The sequence below is a fragment of the Triturus cristatus genome, chromosome 9, assembly GCF_964204655.1.
Source record: "Triturus cristatus chromosome 9, aTriCri1.1, whole genome shotgun sequence".
Lineage (NCBI taxonomy): Eukaryota > Metazoa > Chordata > Amphibia > Caudata > Salamandridae > Triturus > Triturus cristatus.
Genome location: NC_140592.1, coordinates 215,082,745 through 215,103,867, shown reverse-complemented (window position 1 = coordinate 215,103,867; position 21,123 = coordinate 215,082,745). Strand labels below are relative to the sequence as shown.

General features: G+C 44.6%; 1 protein-coding gene across 3 annotated transcripts in view; it reads left to right on the top strand.

Moving 5' to 3' along the window:
* The window catches only part of RPP14 (ribonuclease P/MRP subunit p14), a 113,911-nt gene that overhangs the window by 75,096 nt on the left and 17,692 nt on the right, over positions 1 to 21,123 (top strand). For all 3 annotated transcript variants that reach the window (XM_085624750.1, XM_085624752.1, XM_085624751.1), the window contains exon 5: positions 19,166 to 19,244. In XM_085624750.1, the coding sequence (XP_085480876.1) occupies positions 19,166 to 19,244 (79 nt within the window). The remainder of the gene's footprint in view (positions 1 to 19,165; positions 19,245 to 21,123) is intronic.

Genomic DNA, 21,123 nt, shown 5'->3' with positions numbered 1-21,123 from the left:
CACGCTTTGTTAATAATCAGCCCCCAGGTGGGCCAGGTCCCTGTGGCATTTGCATAAAAAAGGTGGGGGGGGGGACGCACAGCCCCCCCCCCCCTTTCTGGGACTTACTAATGCCCCAGGGACTAATTTTAAAATGCGGGGGCCTCTCTGCCCCGGTGCCCCAGGATCACCACCTCCCAGGAGCCATGTTGAATCTGTATTGTGGGGCCTCCAAGACCTCCCCGGGGACTATCCCCTCCCCAGGGCATCTTCTTTCTAACAATTTTGGAGGCCAGCCCCCGCCCCCCCCCCTCCCCCCCGGCCGTTCTTGGCCCCGGGGACTGCCAGGCCCTACAAATTAAAAAGGAGGGGTGCACCGCCGCCCCAACCCTTCCTCTTGGAGCAATAGATGGCCCTGGGGACCACTACCTGTCCCAGGGCCAGCTTCAACCATGTCCAGGGGTGCCCGCCCCCAGGACATAGCTGCTTGCTATGGCTTGGCGGGAGCTTTACCGCTCCCGTCAAGCCATTGCAAACATTCCTCTTCCAGCAAGTGAAAGCATTAAAATGCTCTTGCTTGCTGGAAGTGGAGCAAAATTGCTTTCACAGAGAGGGAGCTGCATGCTTGGGGGGGGGGCACATGGCACCCCTTAACTATTTCAGAATGTCGGCCCAGGGAATGGAGTCTCTTGGCACCTCTTCCCTATTACATGTAGGCCAGTCCCCGGAGGATGGGGTCCCCCTCCACTTATAAAAAGGAAATCATTTTTTTAAAGCCAGCCGCAAGTCACTGCGGGCCTTGCCCCCTTTCTCCACCACTCTACAAACGCACCTCCTGGTGCACTACTTGTTGGGGGATGAAGTCCCCTTAGCTTTTGAGGGTCCTAGGGTTCCAATTACCCCTCCTGTTACCTCCAGTAAGTCCCACACAGTGGGGTTGCTTAGAGGTTCTCAGAGGCCACGCCTTTCTCCACCACTCTGCAGACGTGCCTCCTGGCGCACTACTTGTTGGGGGATTAAGTCCTCTTGGATGCTTAGGGACCTTGGGGGGGGGGGGGGGGTCAGGAAGCCCTCCTGTTACTTCCAGTAAGTCCCTTACAACTGGATTTCTGAGAGCTAGTTGGATGCCCCACCCTCTTTCTCTACCACTGTGCAAACGCGACTGCTAATTAAACCAGCATTCGGAATGCAATAGGTCTTGCATTCTCTTGAGTTAGAGCTATTGGCATTGTGTATATGACAATGTTTCTTTACATATGTGTTATGGAGTGTATGTATGTGATGTGCAGTGGAATTACAGGGGAGAGGAGTTGGCCAAACGGCTAGGGCGGTCGACCTCGAATTTGAGGAACCGGGTTCGAGTCTCTGCAATGACGCTGAACATCCTGTGATTCTGGGCAAATCACTTAATCTCCCCGTGCCTAACAAAAAGAAAAAATGAATGTGTCCTCATGTAACACAACTGGTGCCATGTAAAGCGCTCTGATAACCGATAACTTCGGGTCAAGTTTGCGCTAAATAAAACTCTGTTAAAAAAAGAAAAATGAGAGCTGGGCTGGAATTGTTAGTTGTGGAATTGTGTGGTGTGGAGTGCTTTTTTGTAGTGGAATTGTGTGGCGTGGTGTGCAATGGAATTATGTGGATAGAAATGATGTCGTATTGAGTGTACTGGTATTATGTGGAGTGGGATTGTGTGATATGGAGTGTAATTATGTGGAATGTTATTTTGTATTGTGGAGTGGTATGTACTGCAGTTTATTTATGTGGTGTGCTGTTGAATTTTGTGGCATGATGGGAAATTGTGTGGTGTGGGTTGGATGTGTGTGTTGTGTAATTGGGTTGGTTTGGTGTAGAAGTATGTGGTGTGGTTTGGAAGTGTCCCAGAATGCCCTGCAGCAGCTTGCGGCTCCTCTGTGGAAAGTACTGTGCCCCGGAGAGATACATTCCAAAGAATCAGATCATGAAGGAGTGGAAACCAGTTTTCCTGTTACCTAAAGCCGAGCTGATCTACATGTATGGTCATGTTTTGTTTTAAATATGCAGTTTGTATCTGATGCCAACCTAGGTTGGCAGAATTGGAACGTGGAGCGGCCAACTCTTTCCAGCTTTCTTTTTCCCAAACACAGAATATAAAATAACCTTTTATAAAGCTGGCAGGTTACAATCACATTTTGACAAGTTTCTACCTCTGTATATCTAGTTTCTGAGGCCATGTGACGAACAGAGTGTATGCTTTAGAAACACCAATGACAACACAACATGTGCTCTGTCTGCTTGGCCACCTCACTGCTGACCCTTCTGTTGTGACAGGCCACAGCGAGCTGCTTGCTGAAGTAGTGGGTGGGCACCATTTGCTGCCATGGAGCAGCTTTGAAGTAGGCTTTAGGTGCTTTTTCAGGCCGTGTACCTAATGGTGGGTTGCATGCAAATTTGAAAAGGATCTTTTCCGGAAACAGTGCTCTCATGTGACGTTTGCGAATCAATGCAAAGTACATATTGTTTCTAACGCGCGGCTTTCCAAAGCGCCTTTTACAATAATTGATAAAGACACTATAATCTTTGCACCAGTTATGATAGATGGTATTTCAGACACTGCACACCAACAATATTATTACTATTATACACAGCACTCGCAGCCAGAGAGTTAACAAGCAAGGATGCTGAAGGGGGTATCGGAAAGCAAGGACAGGGTGGGGCGAAGGGGACAGCATATGGACAAACAGTGGTTGGGAGGAGACGGCATTAACAGATGAAAAATAAGTAGTGTAGTTGGAGGGGGTTACAGAGACATGTGAAGTTACCGTGCTGGTTGAAGCGGAGTGACTAAAAGGAAAAACTATGCGCAGTGCATTAAAATGTTTCAAACAGCGATGGGGATGAGGACGGTAGCTGGGCGGGACGCAAAACCGGGGAGGAGACGAGACGGGCTGCAGGAATTTAGCTGTCAACCTGACCTGCCTCTAGGAGATGGTGCTTACAGGGGAAAGAAAATGTCTGGTAGCGCTTGGAGCAAATTAACGTAAACATTTGCAGGCTGCCTGCGGTTACCCCGTGATAATAATTCATAGCCCCTGGGAGGCCCCTTTGCATTACCTATAGAAGAATCCTGCCTCTGCTTTTCATTGACCAATGCCGAAGGCAAGCACATTCCTAAGAGAAAGCACAGCCTAAATGATTAGTGGAATACCCCTGTCGCAGAAGATCCGATCAGAGCATAACAGGGCACCGCACTCATAATTGATGTATGTCCGAAGTATTAAAAAAATGTAGGTGGGCATCATACTTGCATCCGTCGCTTTAACAATTATAAACAAGCATTTGCAATGCAACATGTCTCGCATTACTGATAATTTGAGGTACTGGCATTGCAAATAATAATGCAACGCCAATAGTTGATACTTTCAGTAATGCGAGACCTAGTGCATTGCAACTGCTTGTGTAGTGAGCCAGGAACCAGCATTGGATGTCTCAGTTCAGTCCCAGGAGCTGCTTCTAGAGGTCCCTAGTGAGTAAGGTACCAGCATTGCATGTCTAGGTGCAGTACCACATGCTGCTCTTAGAGGTCCCTAGTGAGCAAGGCAGGAGCACTACATATGTAGGTGCAGTACCGCAAGCTGCTCCTAGAGGTCCCAAGTGAGCAAGGCACCAGCACTGCATGTCTAGGTGAAGTACTGCTAGCTGCTCCTAGAGGTCCCTATTGAGCAAGGCACCTGCACTGCTTGTCTAGGTGCGGTACCGCAAGCTGTTTCTTGAGGTCCCTAGTGAGCATCATAACATTTTGGGCACCTACGGTACTGCACCCTGCAGAAGATATGGTAAATCCACCTTACCCATAATGCATTGCATGCAAGATAGTACCACGAATACATTCAAATAGCAATGTCCATATATACAATTAGTAGCTTTGAAATGTGAGAAAAGAATTATTATATTAATTCCTGGTTAGGTTGTACTCTATGCGTAGCTGATGAAGGGAAATTTATAAAAGGTCTAATATAAATGTGAGATGTGCTAGCGAGTAACGTAAACACTGCCAACCTAGTTTAGGACCAAGTGAGTGTCCTGTCTGAAGGCCTTTAAGAAAATAGTGCCTTGAGACTGTAATTAAAACCTAGGGCGTAACAACACATGTAACTTGGGTATCCTCATGCGAGGTTACAAGAAGAGACAAGGCAGGTACTAAGGAGGGACTACTAAGCCTAATGACCAATGAAAAGCCACCATGTACAAAGGACAGGAGCCAATTAAGAAAGCAGAAAGTAGGCTGAGCTTTATGCCCATATCCTGAATAGTGCTACAGCAAACAAATGATAGACGGAATGCTGACAATGCAACCATTCTCCCCTAGTCAAAAGATCTGGGTTAAATCCATTGTTCTTTTGCCCACTATGCCACCCCAGTTCGGACCCAGCCATATGCAAATCAGTCTTGACCCTGTGCCCCATGGGATTAGTCCAGACCGAACTGCCAGGCCAGGTCCTCCCTGGACCGGAAACAAGCATCCTGAGACCGGTTTCAGGGTATGTCACCCTTCTTCAGCCAGGCTAGCTCGAATCCAGTGGCACAGTGAGCAAGGGTCCCACGTCTGGGCATTCCGTCTATCATTTGTTTGCTGTAACACATCCTGAATAGAGCATGTCTCAAAGAGACATCGGAAGCGCTACCTAGGCAGTACCTAAAAAGAGTTCCCCACACCAGCACATGAACCATGGAAGTGGAAGGAAACTGTACTTGGGCTGTGCTCCTGAATGAAAAAAAAGGAAGTGACATATCGCTGTATGAACCATTTAGGAAGCTGCAAAGAAGTGCGACACTGCACTGAACCAATGGGAAAGCAGCAGGCGGGAGGAAAGTCCTTTATCTAATACAGTAGGTCTTACAGACAGCTCATGCGTGCTGCCTAGGCTTGACCTAAAACCTAGAGAAATTCACTTACAAAACCAAAGGTTACAGAGACGTTATAGCTGAATATAGAATTTGCAAAGCCATAGAAATTCCCTTAAAAACCAAAGGTTACAGGACGTTCTAGTTAGAAAATAGAATTAAAAACAACCTTAGAAATTCACAGAAGAAAACAAGTTACAGGGACGTTATAGTTAGGCTCAGATTTCACTCGTACAAAACCAATGAAAGTCAGCAGTTATAGTTACCGGAGATAACTTTAACTTCCGCCCCCGTAATGCACTGCTTATGACCTCCCATATTACATCACTCATAGCGTGGTCAGTAACATCACTGAGTGAAATCTGAGTCCAACTATATCGTCCCTGTAACATTTGCTTTTTTTCAGTGAATGAACATGTATCCATTGGCAGAAATTGTACACCAAATAGCTGTTTTGTGGATTCTCTGGTTCTTACTACAATATGATTGTTTCAAAAATAAAAATTAGATAAAAAAGAATAAACATTACTGAGCTTTATTAAATAATTTTCTAGATACCCTCTGTGTAGATGAAAATATTTGCAGTTCCCATTGTAAAGCCATCTTTCTACTGGATTCTCAATTATTAGCTCACAACTACAGTAATGTTTGGGTACATCACTGCAGTACTGTATTGAGAATCACATAAGTGATAGGATATGTCAATATTTGGGGAAAAAGAAAAGAATGAGAGCACATTTCAATTGTTAAAGTATAGGAATGAAAAAGTAAACTAAAGACAGAAAAATAATGTTAGAATGGAGGAAAAAGTGTGTATATTCAAAGACCCTACTCCTAAAATACCTTCAAAAGAAATAGTTTAAATAGTTTTTAGATGGCTAATAGGTTGTTTGTAAATGTATGTCAAAAATAGTGACATCTCCCTCATGCAACAGGTTTTGGAGATCCAAGACACTTCCTCATACTAATTTGATACGAGGGCCAAGATTGTAGAGAAGGAATCTACTGCCCAAGCAGTATTAATTTAGAAAAAAAAGCTCTCCCACTAATGAGCAGAGTACATAACACAGTATGATAACTGCTGTGCAGGTAATTGAAATAAAAAATTGTCTTCTTCAAGAGCTGTTTCTCAAGCAACCTTCAGACAACATCCAAGCCGCACTGTTCTGCTTCCATTTCTGACACTTCTATGTATTTGGCCCATTTCAAAGGAACTCCTTCCTTCAATTCTTGTTCCTTACCCAGGCCAAGAGATCAAAATTGCACTGAAGAGACATTTGCTACAATAAGAAACACCAACTGAATAACCACCCATTCTGATGGTAATTTAAAATTGGTATTACTTTACCACTTTGTTTCTTTAGTTTGTGGTAGAATACGTGCCTTTGTTATGGGTTTGTCTTTAGCAGGATTTAGCCGTTTGCACAATTCATCAAGACCTAACTGTTTTCACCATGTATGAAAACAACCCACTATTCATTTCTTATATTCCATTATCAGTGCTGTGTACATCAATTATAAATCTAAATGTTTTCTTGCAAGCCTTACTAATACTAATGTGGTCTTTGTAGTCCCATCAAAGACGTTCTATTATTAGGAAGCTGATTTTTACCCATGTACCTTGATCTGCTGAAGGTTTGCCTTTTGTGAGCTCCCTAAACTGTGGAAGAGTGGGTGATGTTTTAAATGCACTAGAATATTGTTCTGGATGCTTTTTAAAAGTCCCTGTACCAAGAGTAAGTCTTTCTAGATTCAACAGGTGGTGAGTTATTTTCCCCTCGCCATTCATCCTCTTGCCACCCTAATCTAACACCTTGCCCTCTGCCCACTTCCCAGCATCTGCACACAGGGAGGGCCCTGTGTGCTATACTAAGGGTATTGGTATTTGTAAAGCAAGCATGCCGTTGGTATTGTTTCTTGGCATTGTGTGCTGTGAATTGTACATTGCCAAACGGGTCTTGGGAGTCTGAATTGTGCATTGTTGCCCAGCACTGGTATGTAAAATTATGAATGGTGGATGTGTTATGTAATGGAAGTTCTGTTGAATCTTACATGTTGAGCATACAATCTGATGATGCTGATTATGTGTGATGTTATAGTTTGCAACCCGGTGCCTGATGTTTGATTTATGCAACCTTGTTTTAGGTGATTGTTAAATGTATTGTTTTGTGGACAGTTGAGTCTAGTGTTATGTTAAATGCCAAAAGGACAGTACTTACCTGTAACATTAGTTTTGCAGCTTGAACAAATTACCTATTCACATGACACCCTTCTGTATCCATAGTAGAGGAGTGCTCAGGGAAAATGGAATCTTAACACGGTGAATGTGTTGAAACTTGGTTCATCATAACAAAATACATTTCAGAGACCAGCCATTGGATGGCAGCGTAATGCAAAGCATGACATTCTAGAATTGCCACAAGCTGAAACACCTCTTGTAGAGATTCTAATTGAAGAGTTATTAATAATGCTACACATTCCACTATTAAAATGTGCCTAATCCCAAAATATCGTTATATACTCTCAAATCTGCGTGTTCAGGTCCTGGATGGATGATACTCTGAAGTTGAAATTACAATCTTTATTAGGGGCAAAGTACAAAATATCCATAAATAGACTGAAGATTCACATAGGCATAGTCCTTAGGTTTACTGACACCAAGAATAACAAAACTCTTACATGGTGAGCAAGCACCTATGCACATCTACAATATGAATCTAATCTTGTTCTCTCAACATACCGGAAATGGTGATATTTTGTTAATAACTGGGAATTCAGCTAACGAGATCTTTCATAGAATAGATAAGCAACACAGCTGTGAAATCCACCTATGCAGAACGGCAGTATTTGTTAATTCCTTACCTAAACGTAAAGAGCAAAAAGTCTTCACTGAACATTGGTGCACTTGTGGCATTAATCATGTCGGCTGCACTGGCATTGCAGTACCCTTATGTACTCTGTGCACTAAGTACATTTGAGCCAAAACTGAGGCCTGGAATTATCTTCTCTCACAGAACCTGAACATGGAAGAGCAGGATGGATACAAAATGAACCAACAGATCTTATAAATTCCAGCCAAAATGAAAATTGGAAGGAAATAAAACAATCCTTCTGTTAATTGTACTGAAAAAAATAGTTGCCCAGTAAAACTTTTTGAAATTTGGACTAATTAACTAAATAAAAAATGAGGCCTCCTGGCTTGAAAATCCGGCATTTTACAAACAACTAAGTCTTGATCTGCAACTATTAAAAATACAAGTAAAGGTGTTATTCAGAGTTTATTAAACATCTCTCCTCAATCCTGTTTCCAGAATAATTCTGTAAAATCTGGATCTTAAAATGTGTAATTGTTGCATAAAGAATTATCCTACGTAACTGGAGTTCACCACAGCAATCACATACTGATGAGTAGGCCACGGGCTTAGCTACACAAGCCTCTACAGAAAGGATCACTTGTCATCTCTGAAGCAAGTTATATTGAGCGCCATGTGTTCCAGATGCATGTTAACATCTGCTTGAACTGTATGTAGGTCAGTCTTGCATTCTTTGACTGCATGATCACTTCTATCTCCTGATGTTGGCATATTTCACAATTACTAAACACTCTCTAGCCCAATGTTTTAAATTGCTTTTTAAATAAAGTATTTAGACAGATGTTCTCTAATATAATAATTGTTGTAGCAAGCTGGCTCTTTGTATAGTGGACCAAGAAGATTTACTCTATGTAAAGATTCCAGGCAAACCCCAGATGAATTAGAGGCACAAATGCTCTCTTTTGTGGTAGTGTGGACGAGCAGTGAGGCATATAAGAGGTAGCGCCTAAGCATTTATTGCACACACAAAGACAGTAAGTGAGACACGCACTCAATAAGGAAAACCAACACCAAATTAATAAAATAACTCATCATTTTATATGAATTTAGATACCAATATCTTTGGAATCAGGTAAGTACTTTTGGAGTTACACATTTTTGCAGTTTTTAAAAATGGACACTGCAGTTTCTGAAGTGGTAATGTTATCATAGGGAGGAAAGACATACACTGCATACAGGTACTTCACAGCGACTTACGGGACCAATCTCCTGGACTTAGGGTAATTATGGGGCAAGGTCTAAGGCAGCACCAACAGGTCACCTCGGGCAGCATTGTGGCGGCCGGGTGCAGAGATGCTTTTCAGCATCAGGTGCCCAATGTTTTCCTATGGAGGAAAAACATGTAGTGCATTTGGCCACTTCACAGCGACTTACGGGAGCAATCTCCTGGACTTACAGGGAGTATGGGGCACGGTCTAAGGTCACACCAACAGTCACATCAGGAGACTCCGGGGTGTCCAGATGCAGAGGTATAACGGCGTCTGGTGTCCGCTTCACTGTAATGGGGAACGATCTGGTTGGAAAGAGGCTACTTGCAGGGACATTGGAGACCAAACAGGCTGAATCAACAAAGGGGCTCAGGTCTCACAATGCTTTGGGGCGTGGGGACACCTTTGATTCTCTTCGGGCGAGTGCGGCTGGGCGCAGAGGTGTTCTGAGGCGTCGGGTTTTCGGAGACACTTGCAGTAGAGGAGGCCTGCATAAAGAGGCTGCAGGCAGCGTCAGTGAGTCCCTTGTGGGCAAACGCAAGGTGGACTTTGTCTCTGGATAGTTAGGGGACCACGCTGACTAGCTCATTTTTCATGCCTGTCCAGGTGCCAAAAGGCTCTGGACAAAGGGGGTTGGCTGCCTCTCTTGTGATGGAAGCCAGACTCTCATTTCATAGTCTGTGGCTTCTTTGAAGCTCCCCTGCCTTGGAATGCTAATCAGCAAGTCATCCTGTGGGAGGGGGCGTGAACACCCTCTTCCTATTCAGGCTTTGTTTCTGGTCTCCTGTGAGCAAAGGCCCTCACCCTGGGAGGTCAGGAACTTGTCTTGGGTGTTAGGCTGGCAGAGATCAGTCAGCCAATGCACCAGAGGCATAGGTTTTCAGGGGGCACCTTTACGGTGCCCTCTGGGTGCATGTATTCACAAATTCATCACTGGAATGAGGGTGGGTTTGTGAACACGAGATATTTGATACCAACAGGGGTACCATTTACTAGGGACCTATAGAGAGTGCTAAAGGCATTGCTAACTGGGGAAACCCTTGTACAGTTTTTGGGAAAGAGCTCTGACACTGGGGACCTGGTTAGCAGAAACCCAGTGCACTGCCAGTCAAAATCCCTTCATTTACCAGGCAAAAGGTTGGGGTGACCATGTCAAAAAATGTGGCACTTTCCTACACAATGTTGTGGGCCCTTTAGGGTGACGCACGATATGCGTCAGCCCTTTAGGACCCTCTTTAGGACTCATGCCGTAGGTACATGGGGTACCATTTGCTAGGGACGTACAGGGGTGCTAAAGTCCTTAGCCAATTGTAGCACAATTAGACCACACCTTGTTTTGGGGAAGGAGCACTGACAACGAGGTCTGGTTAACAGGCCTCAGTGCACTGTCAGTTTAAAATCAGCATCTAGGAGCTAAAAAGGGGGCAAAATGTAATAACTAAAACAAAAGCCCAGTTTCCTACAATTGTGAAGTTTCTTCATTTAAACTGTTAACATCGTGGTCATGCTAATGTGTGTATTGAAGAAAATTAACATTTGGTAATTTGTTTACAAGTCAAAAATTGTTTTGTACCCAGCTCTGCCAAGCACTTGCTGCATCTTAGACCGGACAATTCATAGCCCTGCAGTCCATATGAGCAGATAACAAAATGTGTCATGCCAATGAGATGCGGAGAAGGGATTCAGTTAATAAAGTGCAGGTGACATTAAGTTGTCCACTGCTGAGAATGTTCTCTCTGCCGTAAAGTTGTTTTTAACAGTGTACTTTAAGAAGCTGTCCAGAGAATGGTTTTAGCGTGGTACTTCCCAAACGTTTTAGAACCACGGTCCACTTTTCAGAAAGACAAACTTTCCCAACCCTCCTAGCTTTAACGGACATGAAGGTGGGGTCAGTTTGTTTAATGTAATAGCAGACATGCTTTCAAAGTGCTGTAAATGACCAAAATAACAAACTCTTCACATGCCCATTGATCTGTCTTTATCGGACTGTGGCCAATGGAATGATGTTGTGATAACCCTGAAGATGGCGGCCGCGGTCTGGACGAGACGGTGAGCGGGATCGCCCCCGGGAATCCCCTTGAGGAGAAACAACTGTGACACTGCATGCAGCCCCAATACATTATATTAAGATATACCGCAAGGAAAGAGACGGCGGAGGTGACTGGGGGTCGCCATAGTGAACCGAGCGTGCATCCGACTAAAGCAAAACGCTTATAAACAGTATAGTGGGGCTAACGGTGTACAAAACACCACTGATACTGGAGCGACGTGACCACATCCGACATCATCGTAAATTTTCAACTCTGCATATGGTATAGATGTGTGAACCCATGATCTGCTACAGCCGAAAACGAAACCTGGTTGATACTCAGACGCCGCGCAGTGACACTAACCAGGACCCGGGAGAGAACTTGCATTCTTGTTAATCACCAAAAGGACATATAAAATCTAGCAAGGACTTGAATGCGCAACGTGATCCCACCTTGCATGTCCCTGTCATCCCCAAAAGACTTAGGCTGCCTGTGCCACTGTATGCAGACATAACGTCCTCTAACTCCCCGATTCTGGCTCACGGCTGAGAAGCCTTTGGCTATAGAACAGGAACACGTCCGCAAAGTCAGTAAGTGCACGAATTGTTGATACTATACTTAACACCAGCCCATAGCTGCCACGGTTTCAAATTGCCATTTGTGACATTTCCATAATTTCACTGAAATTATGAGTGACATTTCAGCGACTATGAGTGACACTTTCTCACGAGCGAAAATCATGCAATGAAGACGAGGGAAACTTCTTAACATCAGAAATTACAGCCGTTTGAGCAATAAGAAACTCCAAGAAGTTCTTGAAACTACTGCAGAGCACTAGAAATGGAAGGGCGCTAACCCTAGTGCTCGCTCCTGACAGATGAGTGAGAGCCCTCCTGGCAAAAGAAAACACCATCATGACCACGGGCACCGGCGCACCGTAAGTCACACCAGATCAAGCCAGCCCTAGCGGTGTTCACCCTTGGGCCCTTGCTGGCTGTCTGGTGACCCTACTGTGCTTCGGAGTGAACGTTGAGTGCTATACCTACACAGGATTGAGTTCTGATTCGGATTAAAACCTGGTTGTGCCTGGTGCGCCCAGCTGTGTCTGCAGGGCCTCTGTAAGTCTGATTGCAACATCATGATACGAAACAAGTTAAACTCGCCTTTGAGCATGAAAGACTCATCCGGCACAAAGATGATGAAGTGGACACTGATTTTTCTGTCCTTTCTGGTTGTCGTCTATCTTCAAAATGGCACCGGTCAGGCGATTTCAGGTTGACGCCCTGTGTGGTCCACAAAAGGTGAGCAGAGGGGCCGACTGGACATCAGCCATTGTTTTCTTCCTCATCTTGTTTTTCTATGTTTATTGAATGGTTGGGCCCCGGAGGTTTGGGATCGCCATCGGCGTAAATCCTGAGTAAACCCTGGAAATCGAGCCTATCAAACCAAGCTACTTGCTTCATATTGCTAAAATATGATATAATATTAAAATATAATATAATTGCTTCCCCACAGACTATTGTTTTTGGATTTTATCTTTTGCTTTTTGAGGTTTGTGTTTGTTTACCTATCTAATTTACTCCAATTTTACGATGTAATCTGTTTTGCTACCTAATCTGCTCTTGATTTTTAATTCATCCCTTGTTTATCCTACTCCCCTATTTTATCGTGTTTGTTTACCTATTTAATGTGATCCATATTAGCACTGGTATCTGCTTTTAATATCTTATCTGCGCCTGACTGTATTTCCCCGCTTATTTGCCCCCTTGCTTGATTCATCATATCTACCATGCTTGTTTTACCTTTTCTACCCTACTGAACATCAGTGATGTAAGTTGTTTTGCTATTGAATCTGCTCCTGATTTTATTCCTCTTTTGCTTAACACTACCTCCTTATCTTGCCTCTGATTTTTCGACCCCACACTCTCCCAGCACCCCCCCTCTCCTCCCCTACCCTACCCCCATCTCCTTTAACTTCCTTCTCTTTACTCTGTCTCACGTCCACCCAACATGCCTCTTCACAGCACTGACCATCACCCTCAGGACCATACCCTCTCTAAACACGGCCCCAACTCCTGGACCATTCTCTACGTCCCTAATCTCTCCAAACACGCAAGGAAAAATTTCAAACAAACTCCTCATCTGTAACCCTGAAACACTCCTTGTTGATAACTACCTCAGCCTCACCTCCCCCATTATTAACAACTACATCTTCTACTCCAAACGCCCTTCCAAATGGAAGAGCATCTTCCTCCAACACCCCCCTATCTCTAAATCAACCAATATACCATATGGATTTAAAATATCCACCACTCCCTCCCAAGCCTTTCATGGTGATATTGATATCTCCATCTTCAAAACAGGTAACATCCTCATACAAGCCTCGCCATCCCACCTTTCTATCTTTGAACACCACTTTAGCACTATGTCTCTCCTCCTTAACCACTCCGCGCCTAACACTCCTCCTCCCCGAACGAACAGAGCCCCTCAAACCTCTTCCTCCTCCCTCCCCCCCACTCTACATCCACTCCCCACCTCCAAAAATTGTCCTCACCATCTCCCTCCCTGGACCCCCCTATTGATAACGACTACCCCCATCCCCAATTACCTACTTCTCATCCCCCACTTATCTCCCTCTCTCCCCCTAACCCCCTTAACCCTTACTCCTCTGACCCCTCCTTGAATAACGGTAGCCCCAAACTGCTGTCACCTACTTATCATTTCCTTCCCATGACCCGCCCTCCCCCTGTCCCCCAAACCTCCCTCTCCCTGACCCAACCACTCACTTACCCCACTGTCTTTTCCCCGCAACCACCTATCACAACTCCTCACCCCCTACTCCTACCAATCCCATACACTCTCTGATCCTCCCCTTCCTCTCTACACGCCCCCCTCAGGCTCTACCTACCCAACCCCCCAACCCCGCACCTCAACGCCCTATAAACACCCATCTTCCTCACATCCCCTCACCCCAACCCTCAATAATTACACATCCCCATCACACCAATATATTTGTTTCTCACTCGCTTCATGCCCTTTTATACTCTCTGACCACATCACCTGAAGATTTCTGCCCCTTGTATAACCTAACCCCTCCACTCTCACTTAACAGCTCCGCCAGCCATCACCCCATACCTACTACCCTTTCTCCCCCCTCACACAGTAGGCCTCCATCCGCAACTAATCACAACCACTCCCTATCCCCAGACCATTCTCCTCCCACCTCCTACGCCCCGTCATTCCTTCCCTGTACCCGGAATACCCCGAGCCTACACAACACTGTACTCGTCCTACCTACTTTAACTTCTGAACCCCTCACTCCTCCCAGCCCCGTCACCGCTCACCCCACACCATCTACCACATCTCCCCCCTCACACATTAGTCCACCCTCTGCAAATAATTCAGACCACGCACTCCCGATACCTCCCCTCTCCTCAATTGCCCAGATCCTACACAACATTGAATGTGACCCATCTAATTTAGCTACTGAATTTGCCCGACTCAGAAAAGACTTCTTTGTACACAGCACCAGATCCCTCCCTCACCATAAAACCACCATCCTCCCTCCCTCAAACATCCCCAATAACAAACACAACCTTTGGAGATCACTCCCTCTCCGATGCCGTAAGCATAGACCTCTCCGCACCTCGAACCATCTCTCCCCGTCCGACCTTTGTAACTCCTACCTTCCTAATCTGCCAACCACCAACCCTCCACTTCCGTATGCCCCCATCCCTGTTATCATAGGGACAAATAGAACCCCCCTCCTCCCCTGCTTCCCCCAGACCACCACCCCAACTTTCGCTGATCCACTCTTGCCCACCCTCCATACCCAACCCCACACTACTGAAATGCATGCTAGTTAACTGTCGCTCCGCGGTCCTACACGCCACGGAAATCTCGGAAACCATCCTGAGTGAATCTATTTATATTGCATTTCTCACTGAAACATGGCTAAATGACCACTCAACGAGCATACTTGACCTTCTCTTCCCCCCAAATCCCCCACCCCCCCCCCCCCCCCCCCTACCCGGAATACTCTATTCTTAGAAAAGACAGACCTAACAGAGTTGGGGGAGGGCTAGCCATTATCTTCAAAAAGGAACTTCAGATTTCCCTTATCACTGACCCAGGCTACTCCTCATGCGAATACCTGGAAGCAGAACTGTTAACTCAAAACTCCCTCCCAATTCGTCTACACAACATCTCTCGCCCCCCGGGACCACCACAGCCCTTCATTGAGGACTTATCTGATCTACTGGCACAATCAGCATTATCCAACTCAAAAAATCTCTTTCTTGGGGATCTCAACCTCCATTGGAATGATACCAATGACCCCACCATCTCCCTCCTCACTACACTTCTTGAAATCAACGAACTCAAACAACTCTGCCAATCTCCAACTCACACTAAAGGATCCATACTTGACGTCATTCTGTCCAATGATGATCTGACCTCCGTTACCAATATCATCCCCACTGACTTGTCCGACCATCACCTTATACTGTTCACCATTGCTACCTCAGCAAACCTCCCGCCCCTAAAACTACCAGACCTAAGAAATTGACCAGAAACCTAAAAGGTATCCCCCCAGGTGTCCTACAATCGAAACTCCAAGCTCAACTTCTTCTCATTCCCCCCCCTCCCAAAATGCGAATGAGCTCACTGAACTATTTAACAATACTGTTAGAGATATTCTTGACCAACTAGCCCCGCCTAAACTCAAAAACCAAAGAAACACCCCCTCAAACTCTTGGTTTAATACAGAGATAAATAATGAGAGACGGGCAATTAGACTGTCGGAAAGAACCTGGAGACACCATCCCTCACCCTCCCATCTTGCACTTCTCAGACATGCTAGATCCACTTTCAAAAAACACATCCTCCAGGAAAAGGCATCCCTCTTCCGCACTTAACTTGACCGTGCCAAAAACAGACCCGAAACCAAACTTTCCCCGCACCTCCTAATATGACAGCCTCATCAGACAGATGTGAAGAAATTGCCCACTTCTCTGAAAAAATTGCCAAAATTGAACAATCCTTCCTTCCCACACAACTATCCACCAACTTCCAATACAATCTTGTCCTCACCTCTAATGCTTACTCCACATCCCCCCCTTCCAGACGACTCTCTCTCCTCTGCCCTCTATCCTACCGCTCCCCAGCGAGCCTCCTCACCCACCCATTTCCATACCCCCCACCACTCCACAGGCCTCTCACCTTCCACATCCCCAGTAACTAACTCCCCTAAATCTCATCCGAAGAACAATGCGTCCTTGCTCAACTTTCTCCCCGTCACTGAGCTTGAAGTCCTCAATATAATTGGCAATCTAAAACCGTCCTCCCACACAAAAGACCCAATACCCTCCAACCTTGTCCCTTCCCTGAAGCACATCATCACCCCATTCTGGACCAAAATCATCAACACCTCTCTCTCCACCGGCTGTGTCCCCTCCTCCCTTCAGCTTGGTCAAATCTCGCCCATAATGAAAAACCCCAATGCTGACCCCAATGAGCTAAATAATCTCCGCCCCATCACTAACCTCCCCCTTCTTTCAAAGGTACTTGAAAAATGTGTCCTACTTCAACTAGACAAACACATAGAAAATTTCAACCTTCTCGACCCCTTTCAATCTGGCTTCAGAAAAGGCTGCAGCACCGAAACGGCAATGCTCAATGTCATAGATGACATCCATCAATCACTTGACAATGACGAGACCTGCCTTCTTATACTTCTTGATCTCTCCGCAGCATTCGATATAGTCAACCATTCAACCCTACTTAATGTGCTTAGGACCCGTTTCGGCCTTAATGGCACTGCCTACAAATGGTTCATCTCTTATCTACAACACTGTACTCAGCAAATCAAAATTCAAAACTGTCTCTCTACCCCCACTCCTGTCTCCCTTGGAGTCCCCCAAGGATCTATTCTCTCTCCCTCCCTCTTTAACCTCTTTATGGAACCCCTCACTCTCATTCTTAACCAAGCAGGCATAAATTACCACCTCTACGCCGATGACACCCAAATCTATTACAAGATTAAAACTCATGCTGACATCTTCCACCTCAACAACACCCTTACCAAGATCCTAACCTGGTTCCATTCCAATCATCTCAAACACAACCCTAACAAAACCGAAATCATTCTCTTCTCCCCCAAAAATAACCCTCTACCCATTCAATCATGGATCCCTGACCTCAATGCACTCAATTGCTCACTCACCCTGTCCAACGCCGTCAAATCTCTTGGCATCACTATTGACAACACCCTAAACCTTAATGTTCACATCAAAACTCTGCCAAAGGAGCCCTCTTCACTCTCTGTCACCTCAAGAAAATCAAACCATTCATACCCACCGATGATTTCAAACTCATAGTTCAGTCGCTTGTTCTGTCACGTATTGATTATAGTAATGCCATCCTCAATGGAATCCCCAAGGTACACCTAGCTCCAATCAATGCTGTGCTCAGCCTTGTTGCCAGGCTCATCACGGACTGCAAACGCTTCGATCATATATCCCCGGCTCTCAAATCTCTTAAATGGCTCCGTATCGAAGTAAGATCTGCCTACAAAACCGCCTGCATTACTCATAAAGTCCTCCACCAAAACACTCCGCATTACCTCTCAAAGAAACTCCACTCTGCGGGCTCCACTCGACCTCTGAGACGCACCAACACCCTACTCCTAATCCCACCTCTGCATAAAAAGAAATCTACACAGTCTTGCTCCTTCTCTGGCAATGTCCCTATTATCTGGAATGCCCTCCCAAAAAACCTGCGCTGTAATCCCTCCTATTCTAGTTTAAAAAAAGACCTCAAAACCCACCTCCTCAATTATTATTGGGGTTCCTAACCTGTGTCCTACTCATGATTTCTTATCTATCGTACTATATTTGTTCAGTAATTATCTACCCTGTTCTCCTGTTCACCATTTACCTAATTTACTTAAATGCATAGCTCCTGCCCCTGTTTATTTATCTGGTTTTGTATAATGCTCATGTTGTTTGTACTTTGTATATTTCAAATTTCTGTTGCACTACCTTTCATATGCTTTTATACCCTATGTGCTTTATACTATCCTTATCTTGTAAAGCGCTCTGATACCTCTGGGTCTAGTCAGCGCTATATAAAACCTTCAAAATAAAAAAAATAAAAATAATGATCTGCCCATAAAAGTGGCAGATGGTGAACTGCACTAAAGCTGGAACACTTTCCTGAATGGGGTGCTCGCCTGTGGCATCTGTTCACTAAGATCACAAGGCTTCTAAAAAATCTTGGTGTTGATACCACTGAGTTTAGCAAATTTGAAAAACTCCTTGTGCAGCAGAGTATAGAATAAGGACTCGTATCCATTTTTGTGTTAAAACTAAGTCCAGTAGTGCATTTTAGACTAATATTACCCAGTGGCGGTCACCACTAGGTATACAGTTAGAAATGCTTTTTGTGTTTGCTAATAACTTTGGCACCGTTTGACGAATCTTCACGAATCTTGACAAAACTTTCCAAAAGAAGTGCTACTTTTTGTCTAGTTTGTGCACTGGAAAATTTCAGGCTAATCAAGCTGGGTCAGAGATAAGGGGGGTCATAAAACGCGAAATCCCCATCTATTTTCCAAAGGCTTTTTTGAACAGCACTTCTGCAAAAACCGCTGAACAGAATTACACCAAATTTGTCAGGAAGCTAGATTGTAGTCCAGAAAGTGTGCCTCTTGTGATTTGGTGTAAATCTGTTGAGTAGCTTTTGAGAAAATAAGGTGCAAACATATTTGTAAATGTGGTGAAATGGTCCCTCAAACAAAACTTCCCCCCCCAAAAAATTTAGTGTTCTGATTGACCCAGGGAGCTTGTTTCCCTTAGGTCAATTTGCTCACACTAATTTTTCTTCATGTTACTGGCAGCCATTCACCAATCCCTGTGTTAAAACAATAAGCAGCAATTTGTCTGGAGACCTAGCTTCACATCTGACCTCTGTCTTTGTACGCACAACAAATGTGGAAATAAATACAAAATGTAAAGGAATCTTTATTTATTGCTCTTTCACAACTCGCCGAATGTGGGCTGGCGACTCACAGTTTGAAAAAGCTGTTTTAGAGAGTAGCTGACAATTGCCAGACGTGAACAGGCTTGCCTATGCACATGAATCCTGCAAAATGAAAGCAATTTATTATGTGTTTATCTCATTTTTCCTACAGAGGCCTTGTCAAGCTATGGAGTGCCCTAACCCTGCTGGGAAATTACCAAAATCAAAGCTGTGCTTTCAGAGTTATTCAGGTAAAACTGCTAATTGCATCTTTGATTTGGGTTATTGGTTTTTCAGAGAAGATTGTTTTATGAGAATGTAGTGCTTACATGGAAATATCTGTTCTAACTGCACTCCTGCATCAGACTAGTCCTGCTATAACCAACTATTCCCTTTAACATGATTGTCTCTTATATCAATAAACTGAGTATTTCGGCGTATTTGCTTAATTGTCAGAAAACATTTCTAACAATTATTTTCATATCCGCTCAGCCAAATCATCCATAGATTACATTTCAGTGAAAACACTACATTTTTACAATTTTTTTAAATGAAAATCTATGGGAAACACGTTGTCTTAACCGAGTCTACACACTTAATGCAAAATGGACAATGCACCCATACGTAATCGAGAAGCTGACCGCTTCCTTTGGTATGCAGCATGATCAGTCAGGCTGTTGGGATTTTTCAGCTTGCTGAGAAGGATTTTGACATCCTGTTGGTGTATACATGGTTTAAACAAAGGAAAGTAACCTCCCACCATTTCCTCAAAATGCTAACCCACCTCGGCTTGTTTCCTTAGTGACCTGCTAAGTCTTATTGATGGGAGTTCTTGTGTTGGGAGAAGGTGTCCTGGCAGGATGAACCTGATTCATGGGTCATTTGCCGTCAGAATGAATATCCCTTGGGGGATTCACAATCTCGTAGATGCCTGATAGGAAGTTGATGCAAGGGAGGGGATTTGCCGAAGAGTGAAGCCAATGTAAGTAGTACGAGTTATTTCAAGGTCCTTCAGCTCCAGTAAGGTGAAGGAGCCTTCATCCTCATCTGCCTGCAGGGGTGGACCCTGACCCTCCACGGGACACTCGGTCCTTACTTCACATCACTGGTCATTCGGCATCAGAAGTCGCAAGGTCTTCTCGCTTGATATTTTTCTTTATTGTTGAGTTCCTCACCTTCTAGGTCGGCATGCCAAGCGAGAATCCGGTCTGATATGTGCCAAATGTCTCGCTGTGGCTCGGACCTCAACCATGGGGACAGATTTGTATAAAAAAAAAAAAGCAAAACTGGCATCGCAGGCATTGCCCTTTTCTATCGTTGATGCAGTGTGATAAATACAAAAACTGCAAAGTGCAGGGCGTGTGAGCTTGAACATAAAATCCAAAATTATGCATTTCAGTTTGATGCTTACATGATTATTCAAACACATGCATGTGAAACTGTCTGCAGTCGATATTTGTGCTTCCATCTGTCTTCTTGAATTCTTGCATTGAACTGGAGAGCCAACTCTGAGGTATCTCTTCCAACTTTTTTGTTTTGCTGATACGTATCATTGCCTTCATTGTGGTATTGACCAGCAGCGGTCCGTGGAGGGAGTTCCGTGGGGCGGAAAGCCGGGCGGGGGAGGGGCAGGGTGGGGGGTACTAAACACTGGAACATGGATAATTGGAGGTAAGTAAACAATTAAATAAATAAAACAAATTTCGCAGCGCGCCCTGCATCACAAAATGCGGTGCAGCGCGCGCTACAAAATTCGTTTTATTTATTTAGTTGTTTACTTACCTCCAATTGTCCATTTTCCGGTGTTTAGTACCCCCCACCCTGCCCCTCCCCGCCCCACCTTTCCGCCCCACGGAACTCCCTCCACGGACCGCTGCTGGTATTGACCCACTTCTGAAATAGTTGTCTTAAATCTTAGAACGCAAATTATATTAAGTTGTTAGATTGATTTAACAAGTGATGTGTATTTATTTAGCACAATGTACTATTCAGCTTGTGATGGAACTGAACACAAGTACTTCCACTTGAAACAGAAAAGAGAATATACCAGTCCAATAAATAATGCATTATGTGATCAGGAAACCTGGTTTCAAATCCTAGCTTTCCTACATGACCAAAATGTGTGAACTT